Source organism: Suncus etruscus, chromosome 7 (assembly GCF_024139225.1).
Source record: "Suncus etruscus isolate mSunEtr1 chromosome 7, mSunEtr1.pri.cur, whole genome shotgun sequence".
In the NCBI taxonomy this organism is placed as follows: domain Eukaryota; kingdom Metazoa; phylum Chordata; class Mammalia; order Eulipotyphla; family Soricidae; genus Suncus; species Suncus etruscus.
In genome coordinates, this window is record NC_064854.1 from 95058342 (window position 1) to 95086101 (window position 27760).

The window sequence follows — 27760 nt, forward strand, 5'->3', positions numbered from 1 at the left end:
CAATTTGGCCAAATTTGAAAGAGAAGTAAAATTCACTAACTTAAAAAAGAATCTAATAAAGATGGGGTCCCATTTCCCTAATGTCTTCTAGGATAATTTTCTGTATATGGAAAACACTGATTGAAATTTCTGTCTGATTCTCTTCTACCTCAGAAGAGAATAAGAACATATAAGTTTTCGTTTCCCTAGATAAAAAAGAGTAGATGATAAATCTGATTAGTACACTTTTAATCACCCTAGCTACCTCTTCTGAGGAATAAACCTGTGTTTTCAATATGTCCAACATTTATTTTTCTATTACCTCTAAGTTAAAAAATGTTTCTATTATAATAGGTCACAGTGTTTCACAGTAAAATAGCTTCAATCATTTTCTGTCTTGTAAGAGTTAGGCTTTTAAAAAGTCTTTTACAATCTTCTCAAGCTATCAATATCTTCCATATAGTTACAGCAGCCAAATAAACCAGAAATACAATTGCCAACCTTTGAAGCCTACTAATAACATGTAGATATTAAGTAGATAGCGGTAACTCTGAGGCAGTGCCTTCTGAGGTACAGTTGTCTTTCACAATGAGAATCCGCCAATCATATTCAGTCCCTTTGTCTATTGTAAATTTGTGCCTTCTCCTTGAAAAGGCCAGAGCCTAGGTCATAGGCCCACACTGAGAGAAGGTTGCATTCCAGCTTGCCCATTTCCATTCTTGAGAACATCTGTCTGGCAGAGAATATACCTGGTAATGAGTTTGTGAAACGTATAGCGAAAGTCTTGGTTCCGGTAGGCATAGACAATGGGATTGACAACCGAGTTGGCGTGGGACAGGAGGATGGCCATGTTCATTGCCCACTTGGGTTTTTCCTGAAGTGACTGAAAATGAGTGACACAGTTGATGACATGTACCGGTAACCAGCACAGAGCAAAAATTCCAACAATCATGGCCAGAGACTTGGCTGCATGGATCTCCCCCTGGAGGACGGTCCTTGAGTGTCCCATCAGCTCAGTGCGCTGAAGCTGCTTGCAGGCCACCGTGAAGATCTTGATGTAGATCACCAGCATTATGAGAAGTGGAGGCAGGACACATCCAAAGAAATTGAAATACACCATATAGCTCATTGAGACCACATTTTCAAAAAGACATTTCACAGGGCAGCAGCTTTCATTTGTGGTTCCATCCAAGGGCTGAGTGCAGTTTTTGGTATTGTCTTTCTTATTCCACCCAAGGAATGGTGTCAGCCCGATGCCAAAGGCCAGGACCCAGAGGACAGCAATGACTCTTCTTGCTCGGGACCCAGTGACCAGACTCTTATACCTGTTCAAAAGAAGATTATCTGTTATCATCTCTGCAACCAAAGTCCAGGACCACACCTAGATTTTTTTCATGGCCTTTGGCTTCTAATAAACCCTAAACTTCCCCCCCCATAAAGGTATCATGACCTTCTACCCATGAAACTAAAAACTCAGGGCCGGAGAGATAGCATGGAGGTAGGGCATTTGCCTTGCATGCAGAAGAATGGTGGTTCGAATTCTGGCATCCCATATGGTCCCCCGAACCTGCTGGGGGCAATTTCTGAGTGTAGAGCCAGGAGGAATCCCTGAGTGCTGCTGGGTGTGACCCAAAAACCAAAACAAATAAATAAAATTATTTCAAAAAACTCAAAGAAGAGCAAGATTGCCATACTAAGCTCAATAAAGCTTTCACTCTTGACATATTCATTCACCTGTTTAGTGACAAATCAGCATGAGAACAAGTGAGAGGGCTAGAATATAGCTCAAGTAGAGCACTTGCTGAGCAAGTTTGAGACCCTGGGTTCAGTGCCCAGCACCACAAAAAAAAAGAAGTGAAAGAGTTCTAAAGGGAAAGGGTGCTTCCTAACATCATAGTTACTGTCCTGTGAGCCTGGGAATATTCAAGGCCATGTTTTTCAACTGCTTGTCTGGACTCACAGGTACAGAAATCATTGAAAACCACTGAAGTAAAGCACAGTGGCTGAGATGAACAGTGAAGAGAATACACAAAGAATCTCTGCTTTTAAGAAAAAGTATTGGGGCCAGAGAGATAGCATGGAGGTAAGGCATTTGTCTTTCATGCAGAAGGACAGTGGTTTGAATCCCACATCCCAAATGATCCCCTTTGCCTGCCGGGGCGATTTCTGAGCATAGAGCCAGGAGTAACCCCTGAGAGTGCTGCCAGGTGTGACCAAAAAAAAAAACAAAATAAGAAAAAAAAAAAAAAAAAAAAGTACATTCTGGGCCCATAGAGATAACATTGAGGTAGGGCATTTGCCTTGCATGCAGAAGGACAGTGGTTCGAATCCCGGCATCCCATATGGTACCCCGAGCCTGCCAGGAGCAATTTCTGAGCATAGAGCCAGGAGTGACCCCTGAGCACTGCTGGGTGTGACTCCCCCAAAAAAATAAAAGAAAAAAAGTACATTCTAATAGGGAGCTTCAGACTAAAAATAAAAGACATAAGTTAGTGAATTATGCAGTGTGTTAGGAGATGATATGCAGCATGAAGAAAATGCAGAGAATCAAAGATCAAGATGAACTGGGATTGTAGGATTTTGGAAAGATTTTGGGGGAAGGAGTAGAGCTTAGGGGGCCCCAGGGCCACTCCTGATAATTCTTAACTTGCTGTTCAATTAAACATTCAGGACTTCTAATGCCATGTTGCTCAGTCCTGGCAGTGTCAGGGGCTGCCAGTGCCACAACAGCAATTTCAGAGTCCCAGAGTATTCTGGTTCCACACTCAAGAATTACTTCTGGTGGTACTTGAGGAACCATATGGGATGCTGGGGATTGAACCTTGGTCAGTGTGTTCAAGGCAAACATCTTACTGGCCATACTATCTCTCTTCCCCCCTCCCCCAGGAGTGTGGTTTTAAAGAGGTCAGTTAAAGTGACCTCATTGGTAAACTGACACTTGAACAAAAGCCTGAGGAATAAGACAAACTCTGGAGTCAGGCCAATGGCTCTAGGCCAGAATATTCTGGTCTCCCAAAAATAACACATGGTTTACTTCAGTGTGGGAAGGATACTTCTCAGATACCTCTAAACTGGAGAATAGCTCTGGCAATACACTGCAAGTCCCTGTTACTGACAGTTGATAAATACTGGAAATCTAGTGAACAAGTATTAGTGTTATTTAAACCACTTAATTTTTTTATTTTTGGACAACACCTGGAAATGCTCTGTTGTTACTCTTGGCCCAGTACTGCAGAGACAATGTGGTACCAGAGACAAACCTAGGTTCCTACATGCAAAGCATCACTCCAGCCCACTGAGCTATCCGACCCATTAAACCACTGATTTCTTTTTAAGCAATTCTAAATAGTTAAGCAACTTATTTCATTTCAAATATAAGATGTTTTGGGAACCAGAGTGATAGCACAGCGGTAGGGCATTTGCCGTGCATGCAGCTGATCCAGGATGGGTGGTGGTTCAAATCCCGGCATCCCATATGATCCCCCGAGCCTGCCAGGAGCGATTTCTAAGCACAGCCAGAAGTAAAAAACAAAAAAAAAAATATATAAGGCGTTTATAGGGGCCACATCTGGTGTTGTTGGAGATTAAATGAGCTTCACCAAGTGATGCAGGAGGGCCTTGCAGCACAGGAAAACTGAGCTTGGGATCTTGTAAGATTTGTAGGTATGTGTTCCGCCACTCAATTGCATTCTAACCTGGTCCCTGAATCTTAATCTAAATCACACAGTGCATTTTAGATATTGTAAACTAGTTAATATATAGCAAAACTCTCAATTTTGCCATTAATAACTGACCCATGATAAATAATGGAATACACTGAGTCAATAAAACAACATCTTTCTGTAACCTCTGAGAGGAACAGTGGGGAATATAATTTGATATATATTATCTGAAATTTATCCATGGAACATGTCGGATTTCCTTTGCAGCAGGATAAAGCATGTACTTTCTCAGCATGTCCCAAAAACCTTTACGCCTTGGCCTTACATACCCAGTGCCAGCATTTCTGACCAATATTCCCTACTGATTCATGCTTCCCATCAAGCAGACAAAATACCTCTTTCTGCCTCAAGAATATGTCCTTTCCTTGTGTCTTCTAGATAGGGGCTCCCCCTTTTTCACAGAACCTTGGGACACAAGTTACTTTGTTTTACCACTTATTTCTGCATTTTTCTACAAAATTGAGGGGGAAAAAAAAGAAGATGGGGGCTAGAGTCCAAATGGTCTCAGATGCATTGGTGGAGATAAAAAAAAAAAAAAAAAAGGATGGAACTAAATTCCCAAACCAAAGTCAACAACAATAGAATCAAGAAACCCAAACTATAACAATCTAAACTTACATGGGGGGCCAGAGTGATAGCACAGTGGTAGGTCATTTGCCTTCTACATGGCAGACGCAGGACAGACCTGGGTTTAATTCCCAGCATCCCACGTGGTCCACCGAGGCTGCCAGGAGTGATTTCTGAGTACAGAGCAGGAGTAACCCCTTAGTACCACCGGATGTGGCTCAAAAATCTAAATAGGGCCGGGAAGGTGGCGCTAGAGGTAAGGTGTCTGCCTTACAAGCCCTAGCGTAGGACGGACCGCGGTTCGATCCCCCGGCGTCCCATATGGTCTCCCCAAGCCAGGGGCGATTTCCGAGCTCATAGCCAGGAGTAACCCCTGAGCGTCAAACGGGAGTGGCCCAAAAACCGAAAAAAAAAATCTAAATAAATAAATGTGAATTTAAAATGGGCCTATTACACTGGCAGGCCAGGGGGCTAAGGGCAGGTATAGGATACACGCTGGGAACTTTGGTGGAAGGTCAACACTGACGGTGGGAATGGCACTAATACACTGTCACTGTATGCCTGAAATCCAACTATGAAGGACTTATAATTCACAATGATTTCATTAAAAATTAAAAAAAGAAACAAAATAGACCCAAGAATTGGCCTACAGAATTAAGTTTGCTAAAAGGCAGAGATGGGGGATGTGATGGAATCTAGAAATAGTGGTAGTGACACTCTGGTGGTAGGTAGGTATGGTAAATAAGCAATGCATACCTAAAACAGTGACAGCATTGTAAATTATTATGCCTAAACAAAAATAACAAAAAATACACATATAAAAATAAAGCTGGAGTTAAACTAAAAAAAAAAAAAAAAAAAGAACTACAATTCTATCCCCCCGCATCCCATATGGTCCTCCAAGGCAGGAGTGATTTCTGAGCGCATAGCCAGGAATAATTCCTGAGTATCACCTAGTGTGGCCCAAACCCCCCTACCCCCCCCAAAAAAAAAAGAGTATGTCCTTTCCTGATTCCCTCTCCTGTCATAGTGGCCAGTCCCAGGTTTGGGTCCAAAACACATGTCTACAATAGAGCTTGTTCATCTAGCTATTATAATTCCCCTCAGAATACTAGCTCCTAACCTTCATGCTATCTCTCCAGCCCCGAATACTAGCTTCTTAAGGATTGTGCTTGTACCCATTGGGTCTCCCCAGGCTCTAGCACAATCACTGGCACATAGTTGGTTCTCAATATAGCCACTATAGCCTATTCCTAATTCATAACATGATATAAACCAGTTTTATTTATTGTTATTTACTTGCTCTCCCCCTTCCCTTTATTGTAGTTGCTGTGATGACTGGGGTGAGCACACATTTAGCAGTGCTTGCCAGGGCCTGCACATTGGGTTCTGGTACTTAAACATGGCCTTTTTGAGTTGTGCAGCTGCACATGTGCTCACGAGGCATCCTGGTCTTTCGTTGTGCTCATGCACATTCTGGTTGTGTTGCTAAATAGGCCCTCACTTCCTGACCATGGTTGCCTGCACATCTGTGTAGCTATGAAGACCGCACCCCTTTGCTGTGATGTACACCTGGCTGTGTACGTATGGTGTGGCTGGAATGACTGTGATGTCAGGCAGCAGATATGCAGACAGCAGAACTTCCAGAACTGCTCTGAGAAGATGCAGCAGCATCAGGGGTTGAAACCTGTAAAGCAGATGTTCAAATCACTGAGCTAATCCTCTCGGCCTTCAAACAACTTTAAAATAAGATTCTATTGGACTCAGTGAGATCCCTGTGGCTATGCTGTTTGGGGTCACTGGTGTCACAGTGTGCAAAGTGTTGTAATCTCCAGATAGATGCAATCAGGTAAGCATGAACACTAGGGTATAAACCCCAGTGAACACTGCAGCTAAGAATACAAGCACCACAACCAAGTGTATCACTCCTGCAAATACCATCTAGCAACACAGCTAGAATGTATGTACCCAGCAAGCACATAGGCAGATGCCATCACCAGGAGGTGACTCTGAATGAATTCTACAACCAAGTGTGTGCAAGTCTAGGTTACTGTCATCACAACAATGAAAAAGGAATGAAACGGGGGAAAATAAATTTACAGTAACAACAAATAAGATTGCTATGGAATGCCTAATGCAGGGGTGGCGAACATGCGGCTCCCAGCCAAAATGAATGTGGCTCTTGGCCTCTTTTTTTTTTTTTTTTTTTTTTTTTTTGGTTTTTGGGCCACACCCGGTGTTGCTCAGGCATGGGGGACCATATGGGACACCGGGATTCGAACCAGCCACCTTTGGTCCTGGATTGGCTGCTTGCAAGGCAAATGCCCCGCTGTGCTATTTCTCTGGGCCCTCTCTGCCTCTTTTTTATTGTTAAAATTATATGCTTTTGTGTGAGTGTCTGTTTTGGCAGGTACCTGCGTGGTGTGGTTCTCTGGCTCTCACAGTTTAAAATTTTGGCTCTTTGTGTTGAACTTGCTCACTACCCCTGGCCTGATGCTATTGCCTGCACAGCTGAAGGAGCTAACTGAAATTGTGCCTCATGACTCAGTAATTCCTCATCTTTTCTGCTGTAGTTCTGGGCTATAGACAATCTTAATTTGGGGCCTTTACTTAGTATGACCTGATGGGCTCTCTTGTTCACTGAATTTTTCTTAGCCATCTGTTTGCAAGCTTTATCTACTTCCTTCTTCACTCAAGAATGTAAAGCCCATTCTAAAAATAAGTTATTCCTGGGACAGGGTCATAGTACAGTGAGTAGTGTGTTTGCCTTGCACACAACTAACTATCCCAGGATCCCAATGGTCCCTCAAGCAAAACCAGGAGTGATTCCTGAGGACAAAGCTAAAAGTAAATCCTGAGCACAGCTGTATGTGTGTTCCCCCATTTACCTACCCTAAAAAAGTTATTCCTGGCTGCACTTAATCCCTACAGGGAAACACGGGACCTCCAAAAGACCAAGCATTTAGAATCAGAACTGCAGGTCTGGAAGGAAGCCTTAGAATGAATAATACTTGGACAAATAAATGATGGTACTTCTAGTCTGGTCAGTAATAGTAACGGATTTGAAAAATGTGTTTGGTCAATGAAACAAAAGTCTTGGAAGATTTCAGAAAAGATTTTCCAATGAAAAGAAAAGTGACCCCTGTCTTCCCCCAAGCATTGGTTATGATGTTCACATACAGGTTGTGATCCTGAAAGCTGTAGCAGTCTCTAATCCTGAGACAAATATAAAGACAAAACCAATGGCAAAACAAAAAATGGACCAAGTTTCTTTTCTTTTCTTTTCTTTTCTTTTTTTTTTTTTTTTTTTGGTTTTTGGGCCACACCCAATGGTGCTCAGGGGTTACTACTGGCTGTCTGCTCAGAAATAGCTCCTGGAGGCACGAGGGACCATATGGGACACCGGGATTTGAACCAACCACCTCTGGTCCTGGATCGGCTGCTTGAAGGCAAACACCACTGTGCTATCTCTCCGGGCCCCTTTTCTTTTTTTCTTTTTTATTTTTTGGGTCACACCTGGCAGCACTAGGGTTACTCCTTGCTATATGCTCAGAAATCACTCCAGGCAGGCTTGGGGGACCATATGGGATGCAAGGATTCGAACCACATTCCTTCTGCATGCAAGGCAAATGCCCTACCTCCATGCTATCTCCCTAGCCCCTGGTTCATCATTTTATTCAAATAATTGTTCCCTGGCAACAAGTACTCAGAAAACATTAAAACTAAAGCCTTTAAAGGTTTTAAATTAGTAAAAGAGGGAAAAATAAACATGCAAACTCACAAACATGTAATTACAAATCAGAACAAACTTGGCCAAACCAAAGTAATTAGGAAGCAGGTAAGAAGAACAGAGACACATTGGCTGTCGGAGAAGGCCTCTCTTAAGCAGAAAGGAAACATCTGGAAAAGAATTTTTTTAAAAAAAATGTGAAAATTGAGAGAACATACCACCTAGATAGAAAAGAATGAGTGAAGGTTTTTGGACAAGAAAGAAGTTTACTTCCCTGAGGATATAAAAAGAAACTGATAACCTCAAATGAAGGAGCCAGCTCAGGGCAAGGGAAGGAATTTGAATTTAATTCAAAGTGCAATGGGAAATTGTAGAAGACTTTAAAACAGGGAGGATGGCACTGACTTAACTTAAAACGTTTATAACAAAGAGAGTGTATTTTGGGTGAAGATTATGCAGAGCAATTGGTTAGAAAACTCCAGAAGGGGCCGAAGACATAGCATGGAGGTAAGGCTTACATGCAGAAGGCCGGTGCTTCAAATCCCGGCATCCCATATGGTCCCCTAAACCTGCCAGGAGCAATTTCTGAGCATAAAGCCAGGAGTCACCCCTGAGCGCTGCCAGGTGTGACCCAAAAACAAAAACAAAAAAAGAAAGAAAGAAAAAAAAACTTCAGAAAACAGAAAAGAAAAAGCAGATCTGGACCACGATAATGGTACATAGATGCATACTCTGGAGGAAGAGTTAGCAAATGCAATAGATGGGTTAGAACAGGGATCCTCAAACTATGGTCTCAGCCCACGTGTGGCCCGCTGAGAACATCTATCCAGCTCACTGGGTGTTTTTGCCAAGTACTGCCTGTCCTGCTTAGCAGCTTACTCGTCCCAGGCCTACAGTTCACAAGTATGGATGTGTGCCACCCTCTCCGACTTCCTTTGACGCTCAGGGGTTACTCCTGGCTATGCGCTCAGAAGTTGCTCCTGGCTTGGGGGACCATATGGGACACCGGGGGATCGAACCACGGTCCGTCCAAGGCTAGCGCAGGCAAGGCAGGCACCTTACCTCTTGCGCCACCGCCCGGCCCCTACTCTTGGTCTTTTGACCTCTCCTCTCAGACCTAATCTTTTTTTTTTTTTTTTGGTTTTTTTGGGTCACACCTGGCAGCGCTCAGAGGTTACTCCAGGCTCTACGCTCAGAAATCGCCCCTGTAAGGCACAGGGGACCATATGGGATGCCGGCATTCGAACCACCATTCTTCCTCATGCAAGGCAAACGCCTTATCGCTGTGCTATCTCTCTGGCCCCAGACCTAATTTCTTTATGCATCTCTCTCCTCTGAGACCTTATTTTTTTAATCACAAATTGACTTTTATCGATCTTTTTTTTTTTTTTTTTGTGGTTTTTGGGTCACACCCAGCAGTGCTCAGGGGTTATTCCTGGCTCCAGGCTCAGAAATTGCTCCTGGCAGGCACGAGGGACCATATGGGATGCCGGGATTCGAACTGATGACCTCCTGCATGAAAGGCAAATGCCTTACCTCCATGCTATCTCTCCGGCCCCCGACCTTTTTTTATAATTCCATTTTTTTGGGGGGGGCCACACCCGGCATTGCTCAGGGGTTACTCCTGGCTGTCTGCTCAGAAATAGCTCCTGGCAGGCACGGGGGACCATATGGGACACCGGGATTCAAGCCAACCACCTTTGGTCCTGGATCGGCTGCTTGCAAGGCAAACGCCGCTGTGCTATTTCTCTGGGCCCTATAATTCCATTTTTTAATAAATATCTTTATTTAAGCATCATGATTACAAGCATGTTTGTAGTTGGATTTTAGTTATATAAAAAAAACACTTATTTTAATCTCAGGAACCATGCACTCAAAATGACAACCATCTTGGGCAGTACTGATGTCTGTGAACATACTTTTTTCAGGATGAAACATTTGATATCTCCAAATAGATCTAGACTAACTGGTGTGCACTGGCATCACTTGTTATGACTAGCAATGACCAATAAGGACCTGGACATTAACCATCTCATTAGCCAAAAGCTGGCCCATAGTTCCCGTTGAAATATTGGTAAGCTTATTGTTTTAACTTGCTCTTCATTCTAAATATTGTATGTTCCTGGTTTGTCTTTTTTACTTCAAAATAAGCTACTTGTAGTGTTCATTAGAACTTGTTCATCTTTTTTTTTTTTAAACTATGGTCCAGCCCTCCAACAATCAGAGGAACAATGAACTGGCCCCTGTTTAAAAAGTTTGAGGACCCCTGGGTTAGATGAAGGAAGATGAAAAATCCAGGAGATTTTGAGGATTCTCTACCCCCAATGTGTTAATATTTACTAAAACAGTATTTTTTTGTTTTTTGGGCCACACCCATTTGACGCTCAGGGGTTACTCCTGGCTATGCGCTCAGAAATCGCTCCTGGCTTGGGGGGACCATATGGGATGCCGGGGGATTGAACCGAGGTCCGTCCTACACTAGCCTTGCAAGGCAGACACCTTACCTCTAGAGCCACCTTCCTGGCCCCTAAAACAGTATTTTTAAAATCCTGTTTGGTCCACACCAGCAATAATAATACTTAAAGATCATTCCTGGCAGTGCCTAAGGGACCATGCAGGTGCAAAGGATAAAATTCAAGCATCTCCCAAGCAAGGCACACACTCTGGTCCATTAAGCTACTGCTCCAGTCCATACTAAAATAGTACTAAGGGAAAAATAGATTGCAAGATTAAAAACCCTCAAACTGTGCTCGCTTCGGCAGCACATATACTAAAATTGGGATGATACAGAGGAGATTAGCATGGCCCCTGCGCAAGGATGACACACAAATTCGTGAAGCGTTCCATATTAAAAAAAAAAAAACTCCAATTCATGGATGTTGATACCCTATGAAGATGATGAAAAATGCAAAATTATTTTTACTTTCATGTTATATTTATTTTTGTTTTGGGGTTACACTCACAAGTGCTCAGGACTTACTTTTGGCTCTGTGCGCAGAATCACTCTTGGCAGTGCTCAGAGTGTCGGAGAACAAACCAAGGTCGGCCATGTGCAAGGCAAGCACCCTATCCACTCACTATCACTGTGAACCCACAAAAAGGTTTTTAAAGAAGCCAAGAATCTGGGAATTAGGGCACACATGGGGAGGCAGAAACAGAACCACAGGTCACTTGGTAAAATATGAGGCAGAATCTTCTGAGAACGACCATTCACTTAAGACAGGTGTGGTGAATGGGGCTAGTATACTTAAGTTGTCTTGGAAAAAAAGGAAGCTTGCTAAAAACATGGGCTGGGGCTGGTGAGTGGCTCAAAGTGCCAGAGCAAATGCTTTACTTTTGGGGCCCCCAAGGTTTGATCCCCAACACTGCATTCCTTTAGCATCACCAGAGAATGACCCTTCCTCCAAAGCACTACCAGGTACCCTCCTCCCAAAAATAAGATAGGACTTTGTTTTGAGGATATGTGACTTATTGACAAATATACAGGCTGGACCAGAAGAGTTAGAGGCAGTGTTTCTGATTCTTGCAGCCTCTGAACCACATAATGAAAACACCCAGCCTCTGGAGCCAGCCTACAGTACAGCTGCACCAATCTCTCTCCTCTCCCCTCTCCCCCTCCTCCTACCTCCCCCCTCCCCTCTTTCTTCGCTCTCTGGATTCTGTAGGAGGCTATTACCTGAAGCTTGGTCTCTACAGCCAAAACTATCAGAGACACCATTTCTGGCATAGAGTTCCAATTCCACGACACAGAACAGTCATGGAAGGTTCAGTATCCAGGATGCCTGCACCAGCCCCAGGCATGACAAGCATGCTGTACAAGTCACTGTGTCCCTGCCTGAACAGGATGCTGAAATGACAACCCTGGTCTCTGCTTTCTCATGAAGGCCACTATATAGCTGCCAGCTGTGCCTGTTCTTCCCTGAATGCCTTCTCCCTCGTGGGCCCCCACCCTGCTTGGTGACCCCATGCTTTGCTATTTGTTCACCAGAGGCCCTCAGTCGTGTGTGTGCGTGCATGCACAGATGTTTGAGTTCATGGATCCCTATTTCTTAAAAGGCAGGTCCTCTCATGTATAAGAAAAGTGTCGCGGGCCTGGAGAGATAGCACAGCGGCATTTGCCTTGCAAGCAGCCGATCCAGGACCAAAGGTGGTTGGTTCGAATCCCGGTGTCCCATATGGTCCCCCGTGCCTGCCAGGAGCTATTTCTGAGCAGACAGCCAGGAGTAACCCCTGAGCACCGCCGGGTGTGATCCAAAAACCAAAAAAAAAAAGAAAGAAAAGTGTCGCAGTTCATAACCAGCAACATAGAAATGGAGAGGAAACACGGACGGCTTTGTCATTCCAAACAAGGAGGAACAATTCCAGCCTTTGCAAGCCAAAACAAAAGGGGACTTCTGGGGAAGCTCTCACTGTGTGAAGTGGGTCTGCCCCATTGCTATGCACAGAGCTGTACTGTGATTCCACGCTATTGTGTGAGGGATTCATGAGATTGATAGCACCCCGGTCTCATGGAAGACATCAACAAAAGGGAACAGTGTGAAGGCTAAGCTTATATAATAATGGAGGGATTCGCCAAGTGCAGTAGAACAAGAGTTGACCCACTTCTTGGGACACTCCTTTCTCCACAACTTTCAACTCAGACCAGACTGCTTTTCAGCCTTAGAAAATAAAAATTCCAGTTCTTGATGCTATTAGTTCACCAAAGCCTCAAAGGCGGCTACATTAAACCTAGCCAGTCCAATTAGGAATTCTCCACCAGAAGAACAAGGATAATAATGGCTTGAAACTCACCTCTGTTCTGCTATTAAAAAAATTTAAACAGACAAGATATGTACCAAAACACCACAAGTTTAAAACCACACTTGATAGGCCCATCCCAGCAGTCTTGGGGTCATAAAACACACTAAGCTATAACCCCCAAGAAGCTCTACATATGAAGAAATATGTTGGGCTGGTACAGTGCAGAGGGTACTTGCCTTGCATTCCCAGATTCCCCGACATCCCATATGGTCCTGTCCTCCAATAATATATTTGAATGTAGAGCCAGTATAGAGCCTTAAGCACCACCAGGTGTAGTCTAAAACCAAAGGAGGTTTACTCACTTACCCACTTCAAATTTATTACAGAATCAAGGGGGGAAAAAATGGCTGTTGTGTTTTTAAGTAACAGAAAGAAGAGAAAGTAGAAATTTTCAAGTAGTACTGTGTCTCAGAAAAAGAATTTGGGTAGGAGAAGTAGTTTAGTGGGTAAGGTGCCTGCCTTACATGCCCCTGTCCTGGGTTTGATCCCTGAGCACTGAGCCAGGAGTAAGCCATGAGCACTGCCAGGTGTGACCTATAAATCAAAACAAAAAGAATCAAAAAAAAAAAAAAACCTGAGCATCAGGGATAGAAATCAACCCCAGTTTAATCCCTAGCATTGCATATGTATCTGATCTATGCCCTAGTGATAGTGATCCCAGAGTACTGAGCTAGGAGTAGCCCAAGGACCAGTGCATATGGCTTCAAACCCCAAAACAAGATAGAATAAAACTGAGCATAATCTTTCCTGTAAAACCAAAAGAAGTTTTTATTATTTTTTTAACAAATAGGAATGAAGATACTATAGCGGAGCCCCAGACTCCAAAAGGAGGATCTGGTGAGACACGGGTTTGGAAGCAAACGTTGACTCAGGAAATAATCCATACAGTGAAAATGTAGAAGAACAGGTTCAGGGAATCCAGCACTCAAGCAAGGGATCCCATCACAAAAGCCTTCCACACCTAGAAGGAAAGCAGCTGAGCAGAGGAAGACCGAAGAATGAGTGCCTGCCTTCCTCACACCCCTGCTTTTATTTATTTTTGTTTTTTTGGGTTTTTTGGGTTTTGTTTTTGGATCACACCCGGCAGCACTCAGGATTATTCCTGGCTCTACACTCAGAAATCACTCCTGGCAGGCTTGGGGGACCATATGGGATGCTGGTATTTGTACCATCATCCTTCTCCATGTAAGGCAAATGCCCTACCTCTATACTATCTCTCTGGCCCCACCCCCTGCTTTAATTGTTAAGAACCAGGCCACACTGCTTTTCTGCATGAGGCAGCCAAGAAGATGCCAGCCAACATAATCTCTTCAGGGCCCAAACCCGGTAAGCTGTTTCCACCCAATAAATGTGAGTGCTGATTCCTGCCGTGTGTTTAGGCACAAGAGAGTCATTATAAAGGACTGCTGCTGCTTTGCTCCCTGCCTGTTTTCTACGTGAGGCAGCCAAGAAGATGCCAGCCAACATAATCTCTTCAGAGCCCAAACCTGCACATAGTAAAAACCACACTAGAAGCATGGCAATGGGGAAACAATGCAGGACAACCCCATATATAGAGAATGAAGATGGCAGCTCTGATGACCCAAAAAGTACCAACCAGCTAGGTCTCCTCTCAGATAAGGTGTTAAGAGAAGAAATATGGAGGATGTTCATGGAGCTCAAACAAAGCATAGATCAAGTTGAATGGAACACAAATAAGAATCAAGAGGATATGAAGTTAGAAATCAGTACTTCATACTGAAATAACAGGTCTGAAAAACTCAGTAGATGAAACCTCAATGGAAAGCCTCTCCAACTGAGTAACAGCAGCTGAGGACAGGGTCAGTGAGCCAGAGAATGAGATGCAGAACAACTCCATACAGCAGACAAGATTAGAAAAGAACCTTAAAGCAAATGATCAGACAATGGATAAACTACTCAAAGAATGTGAACATATGAAAAGAGAAGTCTTTGATAAACTCAACAGAAACAACATAGAGTCCCAGAGATCCAGGAAGAGAATAATAATAAGAGGAGTTGGAGGAAGAGTGAGAAGAAGCAGAGGAAGAAGGGGAAGAATAAGAGGAAGAAGAGAAAGAAGGAGGAGGAGGAGGAAGAGGAATAAAAAGAGGAGGAAAGAGGAAGAAATAAAAGAAAAGGAAGAGGAAGAAGAGAAGGAGGGCCGGAGAGATAGCATGGAGGTAGGGCATTTAACTCGTATGCAGAAGGACGGTGGTTTGAAACCCAGTCTCACATATGATCCCCTGAGCCTGCCACGGGAGACTTCTGAGTGTAGAGCCAGGAGTAACCCGAGTGCTGCCGGGTGTGACCAAAAACGAAGAAGAAAGAAGAAAGAAGAAGGAGGAGGAGGAGGAGGAGGAGGAGGAGGAGGAGGAAGAAGAAGAAGAAGAAGAAGAAGAAGAAGAAGAAGAAGAAGAAGAAGAAGAAGAAGAAGAAGAAGAAGAAGAAGAAAAGAGAAGATGAAAAAAGATGAAAAAAGAAAAGAGAGGATGAAAAAAGAAAAGAGGAGAAGGAAGAGGGAGAGAAAAAGAAGAGGCTAGGGATGTGGTTCAATTTGTAGAGCAGATGACTTATAAGTGTCAGTGCCTAGATTTGATCCCAGGTGATCTCATGTTCATGCTCTAATATTCTCATAACTTGTATAAATTTGTGTATATCTGTATGTATAAAAATATGTGATATACTTCTGCATGCTCACATCTAATAAAAACAAATAATTTTTAAAAAATTTTAAAAGAAATTAGTGTATACACACATACAATGGAATCCTATACAAGTCTAAGAAAGACAATATCGTGCAGTTTGCAGCAACATGGATGGATCTAGAAGGTATCAGCCTGAGTAAAGTTAGTTAGAAGGAAAGGAATAGATAGATACAGAGTGATTTCTCTCGTTTATGGGACTCAAAGGTATACAATGAGGTAGCAACAAAGCTCCATAGGCAACAACAACAATAAAAAATACCAATAAAAAATAAATACATACAATACAATAAAAAATACCTAGGCCACTCCCTAGGATGAGAGAGGAATACCAAGTAGGGAATAATTCAATAATCCCAACACTAGATCACACTCTAGGGTGGAGTATGAATATTGATTAGTGCGTGACAAGTAATACAACAAAAATACAATAGAGAATATCAATGCCAAATAAAATCATTGGGAAATTTTACTTTACTTTGTTGTTGTTGTTGTTGTTGTTGTTGTTTGGGTCACACCCAGCAGGGTTCAGTGGTTACTTCTGGCTCTATGCTCAGAAATCACTCCTGGCAGGCTCAGGGGACCATATGAGAGGCCGGGATTTGAACCACTGCCCTGCATGCAAGGCAAGCGCCCTACCTCCATGCTATCTCTCCGGCCCGGTAATTTTACTTTAAAGTGCAATCTTTTTTTTTTTTTTTTGGTTTTTGGGCCACACCCTGTGATGCTCAGGGGTTACTCCTGGCTATGCGCTCAGAAGTTGCTCCTGGCTTCTTGGGGGACCATATGGGACGCCGGGGGATCGAACCGTGGTCCGTCCTAGGCTAGCGCAGGCACCTTACCTCCAGCGCCACCGCCCGGCCCCTTAAAGTGCAATCTTAAGAAACAGGGCTGTAGCTTAGTGGTAGGGTACTGACCTATAAAATATAGGTGACAGGGCCCGGAGAGATAGCACAGCGGCGTTTGCCTTGCAAGCAGCCGATCCAGGACCAAAGGTCGTTGGTTTGAATCCCGGTGTCCCATATGGTCCCCCGTGCCTGCCAGCAGCTATTTCTGAGCAGACAGCCAGGAGTAACCCCTGAGCACTGCCGGGTGTGGCCCAAAATCCAAAAAAAAAAAAAAAGATATAGGTGACAGATGAAACAGAAATTGGGGAAACTGGGGAGCTGAACAAATCATTCCCTCACTCTGTGACCTCTTCCCAAACTGAAGTGATGGAGGATAGGAAAAGAGAAAGAATTTTAACCACGCAAATATATCCCACTATTCAAAAGTAGAATTTTCTTCTTTGTGCCTCTACTCAGGACTGACTTCTGGCTTTGCTGTACTCAGGGTTCACTCCTGGTGGTGTCTGGAGGACTAGAGGGGTGTCAGGGGTTGTGCACATGCAAAGCAAGTGACCTAAACCTCTGTACTAACTGTACAGCCCAGGAGTGCATTTCTTATTGTAATCATACTAATATGTCCTGAGATGAGAGGGGCTAGCGCTAGAGCGATAGCACAACAGGCAGAGCACATACTTTGTACAAGGACCAGGCTTGGAGGGACCCCCATGTAGTCAGGAGTGGCCCCTAAGTAGCGCCAGAGGCCAAACAGGGCCGGAGAGATAGCATGGAGGTAAAGCATTTGCCTTGCATGCAGAAGGAAGGTGGTTCGAATCCCGGCATCCCATATGGTCCCCCAAGCTTGCCAAGAGCGATTTCTGAGCACAGAGCCAGGAGTAACCCCTGAGCACTGCTGAGTGAGACCCAAAAACAAAACAAAACAAAAAAAGCCAAACAAAAAGACTATGTCAGTAAAACATAAATGCCACTTATAGATATCCTATTTGCAGAAACAGAAGACTGCACGTACTCTTAAAATAAAGTTTCAGGAGCTACTTTACAGAGCTACATGTAAACAATATAATCCTTGAAAATGTAATCATATAGATTAAATGGATTTAGTACATAATTTCTATAGAACAACAGGCAGTAGTTGCCTATGACAGGCAAAGAGGAAAACCAGATGTCATGATTTACCTTTTTAAAAAATTTAATTTATTTTTGGTTCGGGGTCCATATTCAGTGGTATTTAGGGATTGTTTACTCTTGGCTCTGCCTTCACTCCTGGTAGGACTCAGGGGACAATTTGTGATGCCAGGATTCAAACCAACGTCAGTCACTTGAAAGGCAAGCACCTTATCCACTGTACTTACTCTCAAGCTTCCTGATTTAACTTCTGAAAGTAAGTAAAGTAGCTCTATTCAGTAGGCATTGTGCTTAAAAGTTACAGGACAATTGAGGCCAGTAGTAGAGAGGGCACTTACGTTGTATACATGAGGCCCTCAGTCCAACTGAAGTAAAATAAAATGAAATAAAATACTATTGATAAAAAGTAGAAGAAATGGGGACTGGAGCGGCAGCACAGTGGAGAGGGCACTTGTCTTGCACACAGTAGACCTGTGTTCAATCCCTGGAATCCCATATAGTCCCCGAGCACCACCAGGAGTGATTTCTGAGTGCAGAGCCAGGAGTAACCCCTGAGTTTTGTCAAGTGTGGCCCCAAAAATAACAATAGAAATCCAACAACTAAGATGTCCTCTGAGAATTTACCACTGCCCTAGAAACAAAAGCCAGGGTCCTTTGCCACAAACCTTCAGGCCCTCCTTAAACTGCCAGATCTCCAGCTCCCAGTCTCTAAGTCTATGAAACTCAGCTAGCTACGTTGGCACTTTCCCTTCACTCATGGTCACATGTTCTACCTCTGTTCAAAAGGCTCCTTCCTCTCATGCACCCCACAAGGAAACTTCAGAATCAACCTCTTAGAAAAAAAAATAGCATGGCCAGAGTGATAGCACAGTGTGTAGTACCTTGCATATGGCCAACCCAGATTCAATCCCTGCATCCCATATGTTCCCCCAAACCCAGCAGGAGTAAGCCCTCACTGACCAAAGCTGGATGTGCACCTCCTTTAAAAAAAAAAAAAAACTTTAGCCTTCCTTCAAAACAGGGCTGTTCAACCTTTCCTCATCTGTGGATCAGCCCTGACCCACTGACCAGCAGTTGAAGAGGACCGAGATGGAAAGTCAGCCAAGATCCAAGGCTGGCCATTTTTAACTGAATTCTTTCAAGAAAGTCATTCCCATTAAGCTCCAGCTACCAGTAGTTGTATCCTCAGAGATGTATCCTCATACTTCCATAGGAAAGTATCAAGTCTGAAAGTCAGTTTCTGAAAGTGAGTAATAAATCTGGAGCAAAGACCCCAGTTCCCCAGTGGAGGCAAAAGGAGGATCAGCTGCCACTGGCATCTCAGCATCGTAATATTTAAAGAGTCTCAATCATAATTTGCTGGTGTTTTCATTCATCCAGCTAGAAGGACTCAGTAAAGGGGTGTTTTAAAGTTCTGTTCCTGGAGCTTTCTCTTCAGGTGTGCACAGGCTGGTTAAGGGCTCCTGGTAATACAGACTGATTTGGGCCAGGTTTCTGTATGACCCTGAATCATAAATTACTCAGTTTGACTCCCATGATGTAAATTGGGGTGGGGTAATAATATCTGTTCCCATAAGGTAAAGATTAAAGGAACAGATTGGAGGCAGAATACAGAGGTTAAAGCATTTGCCCTTGCTTGCACTGTAGCTACAACAAAGGACTAAATCTGGCACTGTGTATGGTCCCAGAGTACAGAGCCTGGTACAGTCTCCGTATATAGTCAGGTGTGGGTCCCCCCTCAAAAAAACAAACAAATAATAAGGTCATGGAAATTAAGCACATATGGTGTGGAGACCACAAAAAAAAATGGCTTCCAAACAGTGGCTACTGTGCAGTGTAAAAATATTTCATGTTCGGCCCTCATCTTTCCACCAGTAGCATACACCCACACTCTGAGCACCAGAGATCAAGGAGGCGAGATAGAGATTGGATCCTGCTGAGTAAACTTAATCTGCCAGCAACTTGTCCCAAAAAGGAGAACATAGTATCTGTCACATAGAAACGTTAACTTTGGTTTCTTGTGACTGTGTATGGGGGAGGGGGGAAGAGTAGAGGGTCTTGGGATCATACTCAGAGGGCTCAGGAGATATTCCTGGTTGTCTTTAGGAATAATCCCAGGCAGTTCTCAGGGAAAGGTTTGTAGTGCTGGGATTCAGACCTGGGTTAGTAGGATGAAAGGCAAGTGTCCTTGCTCACTATTTTCTTTTTTCTTCTCTCTCTCTCTTTCTCTCGTCTCTCTTCCCTCTCTTTCTCTCTCCCCTCTCTCTTCTCTCTCCTTTCTTCTCTCTTCTCTCCATCTCTTCTCTCTCTCTCTCTCAGATGCCCTGTACTATGTACCCATCTCTCTCTCCACACCACCCCCATTCTCCCACTCCCTCTCCCCCATTCTCTTGATGATCAAAAGCAAACATCAACACTTTTCAGAATTCTGGGAAGATACAGCTCAGCATCTCCCACTTCTGCCCAGTGCTGCTAGTGCAAGCTACCCCACAGGCCTGCAGAAAAATACAGACTGTGCTTTGGCTGCAGAGGAACTTCTGCTCATTTGAAATTCCCTCTGCCCTCTCAGGACAGCTCCAGGTGATGATAGTCTCAGAGCAAGTGGGGAAGACTTTACTTCCTCCACATTTCAGTGTTTCTTCAGCCTGTGTCTGTGTCCTCTGTCTGATCCTGTCCACTGTCTGAGCCCAAGTGCTCACGGTGGGTCCATCTTGTACCTATTGCAATTCCCAGGTGCTCTGGATGATTGTTCCATTGGGTGGAACAAGGTTCTGAGACAGTTCTTGAAGGTCTCAGTGACCAGGATTCAGCCTCTATCTGGATCCAACAGGGACCGAGTCAGCCCAGAAACAAGCAGATAGCAGAGTGGGACATTTGCACCAGAGTTTAGTGGTAACAGCTCAGACCAGAGTTCAGAATGCCCCTATAGCCATTTCAGAGAACTTGTTTAGGTTGGGGAGGAACCTAGTTGAAGGGAATGTTCTTGAAATGACAGAGAAATAAATGACAGAAGTAACATCCAAGTTCCTGCCCCACCCCAGCCCAGGTGACATTTTTTTTTTCTGCCCACAGACACATATTCTGCTATGGAAGTACAAGGGCGACCTGTACTCCAGGTGACCTGTACAGCCAGAACTCCAGGTGCCAGAACCCAGCACACACAGCCACTGTTCCTGAATTCGGCCTTGCCTAGCACCTCTCTGAACCTCCTTAGGTCTATGAGATCCTCCCAGAAGAAGTTTTTTCCCACTGAAACTTATTGAACCATTTTGTTGTTGGGAGCATTTATCTGGCTCCATGCTCAGTAGCTACACCAGAAGTGAAGGACTTGGTGGTGCCAGGGATTTTAATCTGGGGTGCCTAAACACAGATGTTGCCTGTTGAGGCACTTCCCTGCCCTGGACCGTCTGCTTTTTATGATATTTCTCCAAAGGGCTCTGATATCCTAGACCCCCCACCATGTCCTTCTCCTTGTGTATGTATACAGTCTCCCCATACTGTCCTGGCTTTTCATGAACATAACACATCACAACCTGCACTGTTCACCTAGTTACTCAGCCAAAATATGAGTCTTTGGGACTGGAGAGATAGCACTGGGTAGGGTGCTTGCCTTGAGACGACCAACCTGTATTTCATCCCCAGCACCACATATGCTCCCTCAAGCCCTGTCATGAGTAGTTCCAAAGCATAGTCAGTCTAAGAACCTCCAGGTGGGACTCAAGAACCAAAACAAAATGTGGGTTTCTATCCCTATGCCAGGCTCCATGCTCAGTATTAGACCATGGGAGGTTAGACAAAACCCTCCCTGCACAGAGTTGACCGTAAGTATGATTACTTCATGACTTAGTAAGACAGGCTGCATGATGGAAGCAGTGATAAAGGCAGAACTCACAGCTGCACCATGGGGAAAGAAGTAGAAAAGACTGTAAGATGGGGTGGCAGTAATTAGGCCATGTGGGAAAGGGAGGAACCTGAAATTGCACTATAGGTACCACTGTGCAATTCTAGCTGAGAATAGTAATGATATGTCTCAGATTTCAAACCATTCTCTCTGACAGATAGATATGGGGGGAGGGAAGAGGAAATTCACTGATGAGCCAACAGAAGATGGCCAAGAGCTGCTCAGAGACAAATGCAATGAAATCTGAAAAGTGACCAGAAGATTCCACCCAAAGAGGGCCAGGGATGTGGCCCAATTGGGGTAAACTTGCCTTGATGTGTGAGGCCCTCTGTTTGGGTCCTGGCACCAGATGGTCACCACTAGTGCCACTTCTAAGGACCGAGCCAGGAGATACCTTTGAATACAACTGGGTGTATTCTCCCCACCCGAAAAAAGAGCAAAGCAGATTCCATTAAAAGGTATTACAGGGAGGGCCAGAGGGATAGCACAGTGGTAAGGCATTTGCCTCACGTGCGGCTGATCCTGGACAGATGTGGGTTCGATCCCTGGCATCCCACATTGCCTTCAAGCCTGTCAGGAGCGGATTTCTGAGCACAGAGCCAGGAGTAGCCCCTAAGCATCACTGGGTAAGACTCAAAAAACAAAACCAGGGCCGGGTAGGTGGCGCTGGAGGTAAGGTGTCTGCCTTGCAAGCGCTAGCCAAGGAAGGACCGCGGTTCGATCCCCCCGCGTCCCATATGGTCCCCCCCAAGCCAGGGGCGATTTCTGAGCACATAGCCAGGAGTAACCCCTGAGCGTCAAATGGGTGTGGCCCAAAAAACCAAAAAAAAAAAAACAAAAAAAAAAAAATAAAATAAATAAATAAATAAATGGCATTGTAAGGATAAGCTGACAGGAGTGATTCAGTGGTGACACAGTGGAGGCAAGAGACTGGATGATTTGGAGGTTTACTCTGGAGGAGACAAAGAAATGGACTAATAAGAAAAGCAGTTGTGGGCCCGGAGAGATAGCACAGCGGCGTTTGCCTTGCAAGCAGCCGATCCAGGACCAAAGGTGGTTGGTTCGAATCCCGGTGTCCCATATGGTCCCCCGTGCCTGCCAGGAGCTATTTCTGAGCAGACAGCCAGGAGTAACCCCTGAGCACCACGGATGTGGCCCAAAAACCAAAAAAAAAAAAAAAAAAAAAAGAAAAGCAGTTGTATGGCTGAGGGAAATATATGCATGTCAAAATGCGTTGTTTCCTTGAGCAACTCGGACTAACTACCATAAACTCAGTGGCTTAAAATATTTATTTTCTGGGGCCAGAGTGATGGTGCAGCAGTAAGGTGTTTGCCTTGCACGTGGCTGACCCAGGATAGACCGCAGTTCAATCCCCCGGCATTCCATATGGTCCCCCAAGCCAGGAGCTATTATTTCTGAGCGCACAGCCAGGAATAATCCCTGTGCATCACCAGGTATGGTCCAAAAATCCCCCCCAAAAAATAAATTATTTTCCAATAGTTCTAAAGGTCAGAAACTGGAGAACCATACTCCCTCCAGGGACTCTATGGGAATATCAACTCCATGTTTCTTCCTGCTTCTGGAGGCTGTCCCAGCATTCTTTTCTTTTCCTTGTTTGTTTTTGGGTCACACCCAACTGTACTCAGGGCTTACTCTTAAGTAAGTACCCAGGGATCACTACCAAAAAGGCTCAGAACTCAGGGAACCATATGTAGTGCCAGGGACCGAATCCAAGTCGGCCACATGCAAGACGGGTGTCCTACCTACTATCTCTAAAGCCCAGATTGTTTGACCGTAGCAGCATCTCTCTAGATGTTCACACACAGAAAGTCTTCTTCCATTTTCTGAGTATCTGAATGCATTTGGGAGCCACCAAATAAGTCAAGATAAGCTCCTCCTTTCAAGAACTATACATGGTAACATTCATTGTTTTTTCCATTTAAGGTAATTTGCCCAGGTTCTAAGGGATTCAAACACAGGAACATATTTGGACACTTTTCAACTCACTACAGTAGAAATTATTTGGAAAAGAAAGGTAAGACTGGTGAAGAAGAAGGGAGAACCCAAGAACAAGAGTTTGGGAGATCTAGAAGAGTAGCTTACATGGACTTTTCTGTATTTCAAAAATAGTATTAAAGGTAAATTTTGTATTAAAGACATTAATGATAAAAAAAAAGTATATATCTGAGATCTGGGGAATACAGCTGAAAGGGACAAAGTTTGTCTCCCAGCATCACATGGTCCCCCCCCAAGCACCACCATTGGCCCTGTTGACTCTGTCACCACTAGGTGGGCAGTGCCACATCTTCAGGCTCCAAAATCAAGCCAAGTCTCCAGCAGTGGTCCTGGAACCCCTCAGTACTGCTGAGTTCACCAAAAAAAAAAAAAAAAGATTCCCCTGCCAATTCTGATCCTCCCTCCATGTCTGTTAAATAAGGGCCAGTTAACACCCAGGGCACAAATTCTTGCTGACTTAATACACTGGACCCGTAAGACCCTGAGAGAAAGGCTTTATCTGCCTGAAGGGAGCAGCTTAGAAAAATCGACCCCTGACATTTATTGCATCCAGTTTTCCAAATACCCTCTGGAAAGCCCCTCCTGGGAACCCCCTAAGAAGACAGCTAGATTTGGGGTGTGGGACACTCAATACCACAGCAGGAGGTCAAATGAGTCCTAAAGTAGGTTCAATTAGGCCCCAGATGGAGCTGAGTCAGTCACCCCAAACTCTCCATGGGTCATGGCATGCCGGGAACAGGATTGTACTGGGGTGGAGGAAGTTCTCGTGCCAGATGCAGCCTAAGAGTGAAGTGAGAACCAGGAAGCAGCAGTGGGGAGACAAACTCCCGCACTGGCACGCACCAGCCACCTCCAACAGACTGCAGACATACACCACTGCTACCCACTTCCTGGCATTATGAGCCTGGATCCCTGCCAGAGTCAGTATCAGGGAGTCATGTGTTGAACTAACATAAGTGGATATCTGTGAACAATCCTCAGGATGAAGGGTGAAACACACAGACCTCCTTGTCCAGGCTGGTCCTAGTTCTCATTTGGGGGGATTAGCATGACCTTGATACCCCTTTCATCCCACTCTGTCAGCTCCCAGGGATTACCAGAGCCTGGCCACAAATACCCTCCAAAGATAAGGCATCTAGGAACATGGACTATTTTTGCCCAGGCAAGAGACATACCGCAGTTTGGGCCCCTATTCTCTGGGTCTCACTGTCATTACTGTTTGCCTTTAAAGGGGTGACACCTCCTTCAAAACAAGACACTCTCAACTTTCAAGGAGTTCCTTAACTCATGGAGACCCTGTCCAGCCTTTATCAATAGAGTGCAGCCTCGAGGGACACCCCCCACCCCTCTACTCTAGGAGGTTCTCAAATTCAGAGGGGATCAGAACTTCCCCATCAAAGATACGGATTCTGGAATCACACACCCTCACTCCACCCCACACACAACCTTGTTCAGGATGCCCATAAGCCTCGAAACCTGCCCTTTAGTCTTTCACATCCTCTTCAAAAGCAGAACATATTTGGAGGGGGAAAGTGCCTTCTAGGTGATGCTAGAAACAGCAGTCGACAGCTCTTTGAGACTCAAGAAGGCCAGGAGATGAGCAAGTCTCTGGGCAGCTTTCTAGGGAGCAACACTCCCTCCCTCCACCTACAGTTTGCCCACCAGCCCTTCACAAAGGCAAGGAAATTAGAGCCTCCGAGTCAAAGGTCTTTCTCCTTGACAGAGTCACACCCTTTTATTTATTTATTTTTTTTTTCCCCAAAACCTGCCTGGCATAAACCAGGACAAATGTGGGCATATTTAGAAGTTCTACAGAACTTCCTGCTCATTGAGCATAAGAGTCTTCCTGCTGCTCCCACTGACCTGGGATCACCCTAAAGTTTTGCCAGCAGCAAGCCCAAGAGGTTTTCTCACATTGGTGGCCCGTGATTTCTCTGCTGGATGCAAACAGTTCATGAAAACAGACTGTGACCCAAGAGCAGAAAAGGGACCCCTAAGAGAGAGTATGCTGAAAAGCTTGGAAAGCTCAGAAAGCTCAGGGCTCTGTCACATCTGCAGAACTGCATGAGGGGTCCTGGTCAGATACCAACGACAGAAACATATGTAAAGGCTCAAACTGGCAAGTCAGGTTCAAAATTCAACCAATAGGAGGTTCCTACTCCTTTGGGGAACTAGGACAGCCCAGCCCTACATGTCTGTCTGCCTGCTCTGAAGGTCCCTGAAAGCATCCTCCCCATAAATGGCCACAACAGCATTTCTCTGACAGACACCACATTGGCCAGAAGCAGAGTGCAAGTTTCAGTGCACTTTCTGTCCACATCTTACACCAGTCTGATCCACTCCAAGAGCAAACAAAAACTAGGGTAAATTGAGCTCAAGCTCCAACACTGCCACTCTTCCAGGTGCATTATCTTGAGCAAGATTCTCCACACCCTGAGTCCCTCCCACCCCACCCACCCCCATGTGTAGCAGCCTCTAGTGTCACCCTCTGCAGTTCATACAGGGACTAAAGGTGCTAGAGCAAAGGATAGCGGATAGGACAACTGACTGAATGTGGCTGACCCAGGTACGATCCCTGTCATCCCAAAGGGTCCCCAGAGCCCTTCCAGGAGTGAGCCCTGAATGCAAAGCCGAAAATAATCCCTAAGCACCATCAGGCATGGGCAAAACAAAATAGAAACAAAGGCCCTAAATTGAATAGACACAACCTCATTCAGTTCACTCTCTAAGACAGTTTCTTCTCTTCCTTTTGCCCCCAAAAGTGTTTCCCTGTCACAGTTTAAACTCCAAACATATGCTTAGCTCACACAACCAAGAAATGCCATAGAAAGCCAGAAATAGTGGAAATTCTCTCCCTGTCAGGTTCCCTCATTTTTATTTTATTTTATTTTTTTGTTTTTTGGGTCACACCCGGCAGCGCTCAAGGGTTACTCCTGGCTCTACGCTCAGAAATTGCTCCTGGCAGGCTCGGGGACCACATGGGATGCCGGGATTCAAATTACCGTCCTACTGAACGCAAAGCAAACGCCCTACCTCCATGCTATCTCTCCGGCCCCCGTTCCCTGATATTTCTGCTTCAGCTCTCTACTTAAGACTTTAGCACCTGCAGCTGGGCTTCTCTTCCTAGCGGGTTCCCCATCTCCTAAATCCTACATCTTCTCATCAGCGTGGGAAAGAGGAGAGCAAAAGCGCAAGGTCTCGCCTCCTTTCCTGAACTGTTGGGAGCACATCCATCCCAGTCTGCGGGGACAGAGCAGCCAGAGGCTTCCTTAAACAAGATCGCACAAAGACCTTCCGCTCTGGCAATGTGGTCTTGCAAAAAAAGAAAAAAAGGGGGGGGGGCGGAGAGATAGCACAGCGGCGTTTGCCTTGCAAGCAGCCGATCCAGGACCAAAGGTGGTTGGTTCGAATCCCGGTGTCCCATATGGTCCCCCGTGCCTGCCAGGAGCTATTTCTGAGCAGACAGCCAGGAGTAACCCCTGAGCAACGCCGGGTGTGGCCCAAAAACCAAAGAAAAAAAAAGGGGGGGGGCCTTAATGCTTTATCTGAAAAGTAGAGAGGAGAGGGGAGAGCTCTGTCAAGACCGATGCCGCATTACCCCCCCCCCAAATCAGCTGGTCTTCCCCCAAACACCGCCGCCCCCTCCCAACCCCACAGGTCCAGGCGGTGCACGAAGCGGGGGATCCTCGACGGTGGGGTTCCATTCTGATCGCTTTGAGTGCCAGCTTTCTGGGGCCCCGCCGAGCTGAGGAACCCGGGCTTGGCTGTGCACCGGCGGAGGGGCGAGAGGAAACGGCTGGCACGGCAGAAAGAAAGAAAGAAGAGCAGCTGCCCATCGGCGAGCCTCCGCCCGCGGGGGTGGTGCCTTTCCCGGAGTTTCCCGGGCGTCTCCGCACCCCGAGTTACCGCAGGGCGGGCGGCCCGGGTCCGAGACACCCAGACAGGGCGCTGGGCAGCGCCGATCGCTGATCGGAAGGCCTCCGGGTGCCCACCACGGGGCCCACCGGAGTCGGGCTGGCGGGCCGGCGGGCGGCGCTCACCTGAGCGGGACGCGGATGGCCAGGTAGCGGTCGACCGCCACGGCCAGCAGGCTGAAGATGGAGCTCTGCGTGAGCACCAGCACGAAGCAGGCGAGGAAGAGGCAGCCGTGGAAGCCGGTGCAGATGCCCAGGCTGATGGTGACGGCGAAGGGGATGGCGAGCAGCCCCACGGCCACGTCGGCCGCCGCCAGCGACGCCAGGAAGTAGTTGGTGGGCGTCTGCAGCGCGCTCGACGTGCCCACCGCCGCGCACACCAGCACGTTGCCCGCCACCGACAGCGCGGCCACGGCCAGCTCCAGCGCCACGTACAGCGCGTCCTCCAGCGGCATGGCC

General features: G+C 45.6%; 1 protein-coding gene and 1 non-coding gene across 2 annotated transcripts; one reads left to right on the plus strand and one right to left on the minus strand.

The window, feature by feature from the left end:
* Positions 1-220: 220 nt before the first annotated feature.
* Positions 221-27760, minus strand: ADORA2B (adenosine A2b receptor). The gene is made up of 2 exons (XM_049776932.1): positions 27428-27760; positions 221-1304 (listed from the first exon to the last, which is right to left on the minus strand). The coding sequence occupies exons 1-2, from the start codon at positions 27754-27756 to the stop codon at positions 647-649; spliced, it is 987 nt and encodes a 328-aa protein (XP_049632889.1). The 5' UTR covers positions 27757-27760; the 3' UTR covers positions 221-646.
* Positions 10745-10851, plus strand: LOC126015207 (U6 spliceosomal RNA). The gene has a single exon (XR_007498095.1). It is a non-coding gene; the product is annotated as a U6 spliceosomal RNA (small nuclear RNA).

Excerpts from the sequence above, each read along its gene's own strand:
- ADORA2B (XM_049776932.1), bottom strand. The coding sequence starts at position 27,756 with ATGCCGCTGGAGGACGCGCTGTACGTGGCGCTGGAGCTGGCCGTGGCC. Across the intron at positions 1,305-27,427 it reads GCCATCCGCGTCCCGCTCAG|GTATAAGAGTCTGGTCACTG; the intron begins GTGAGCGCCGCC and ends TCTTTTGAACAG.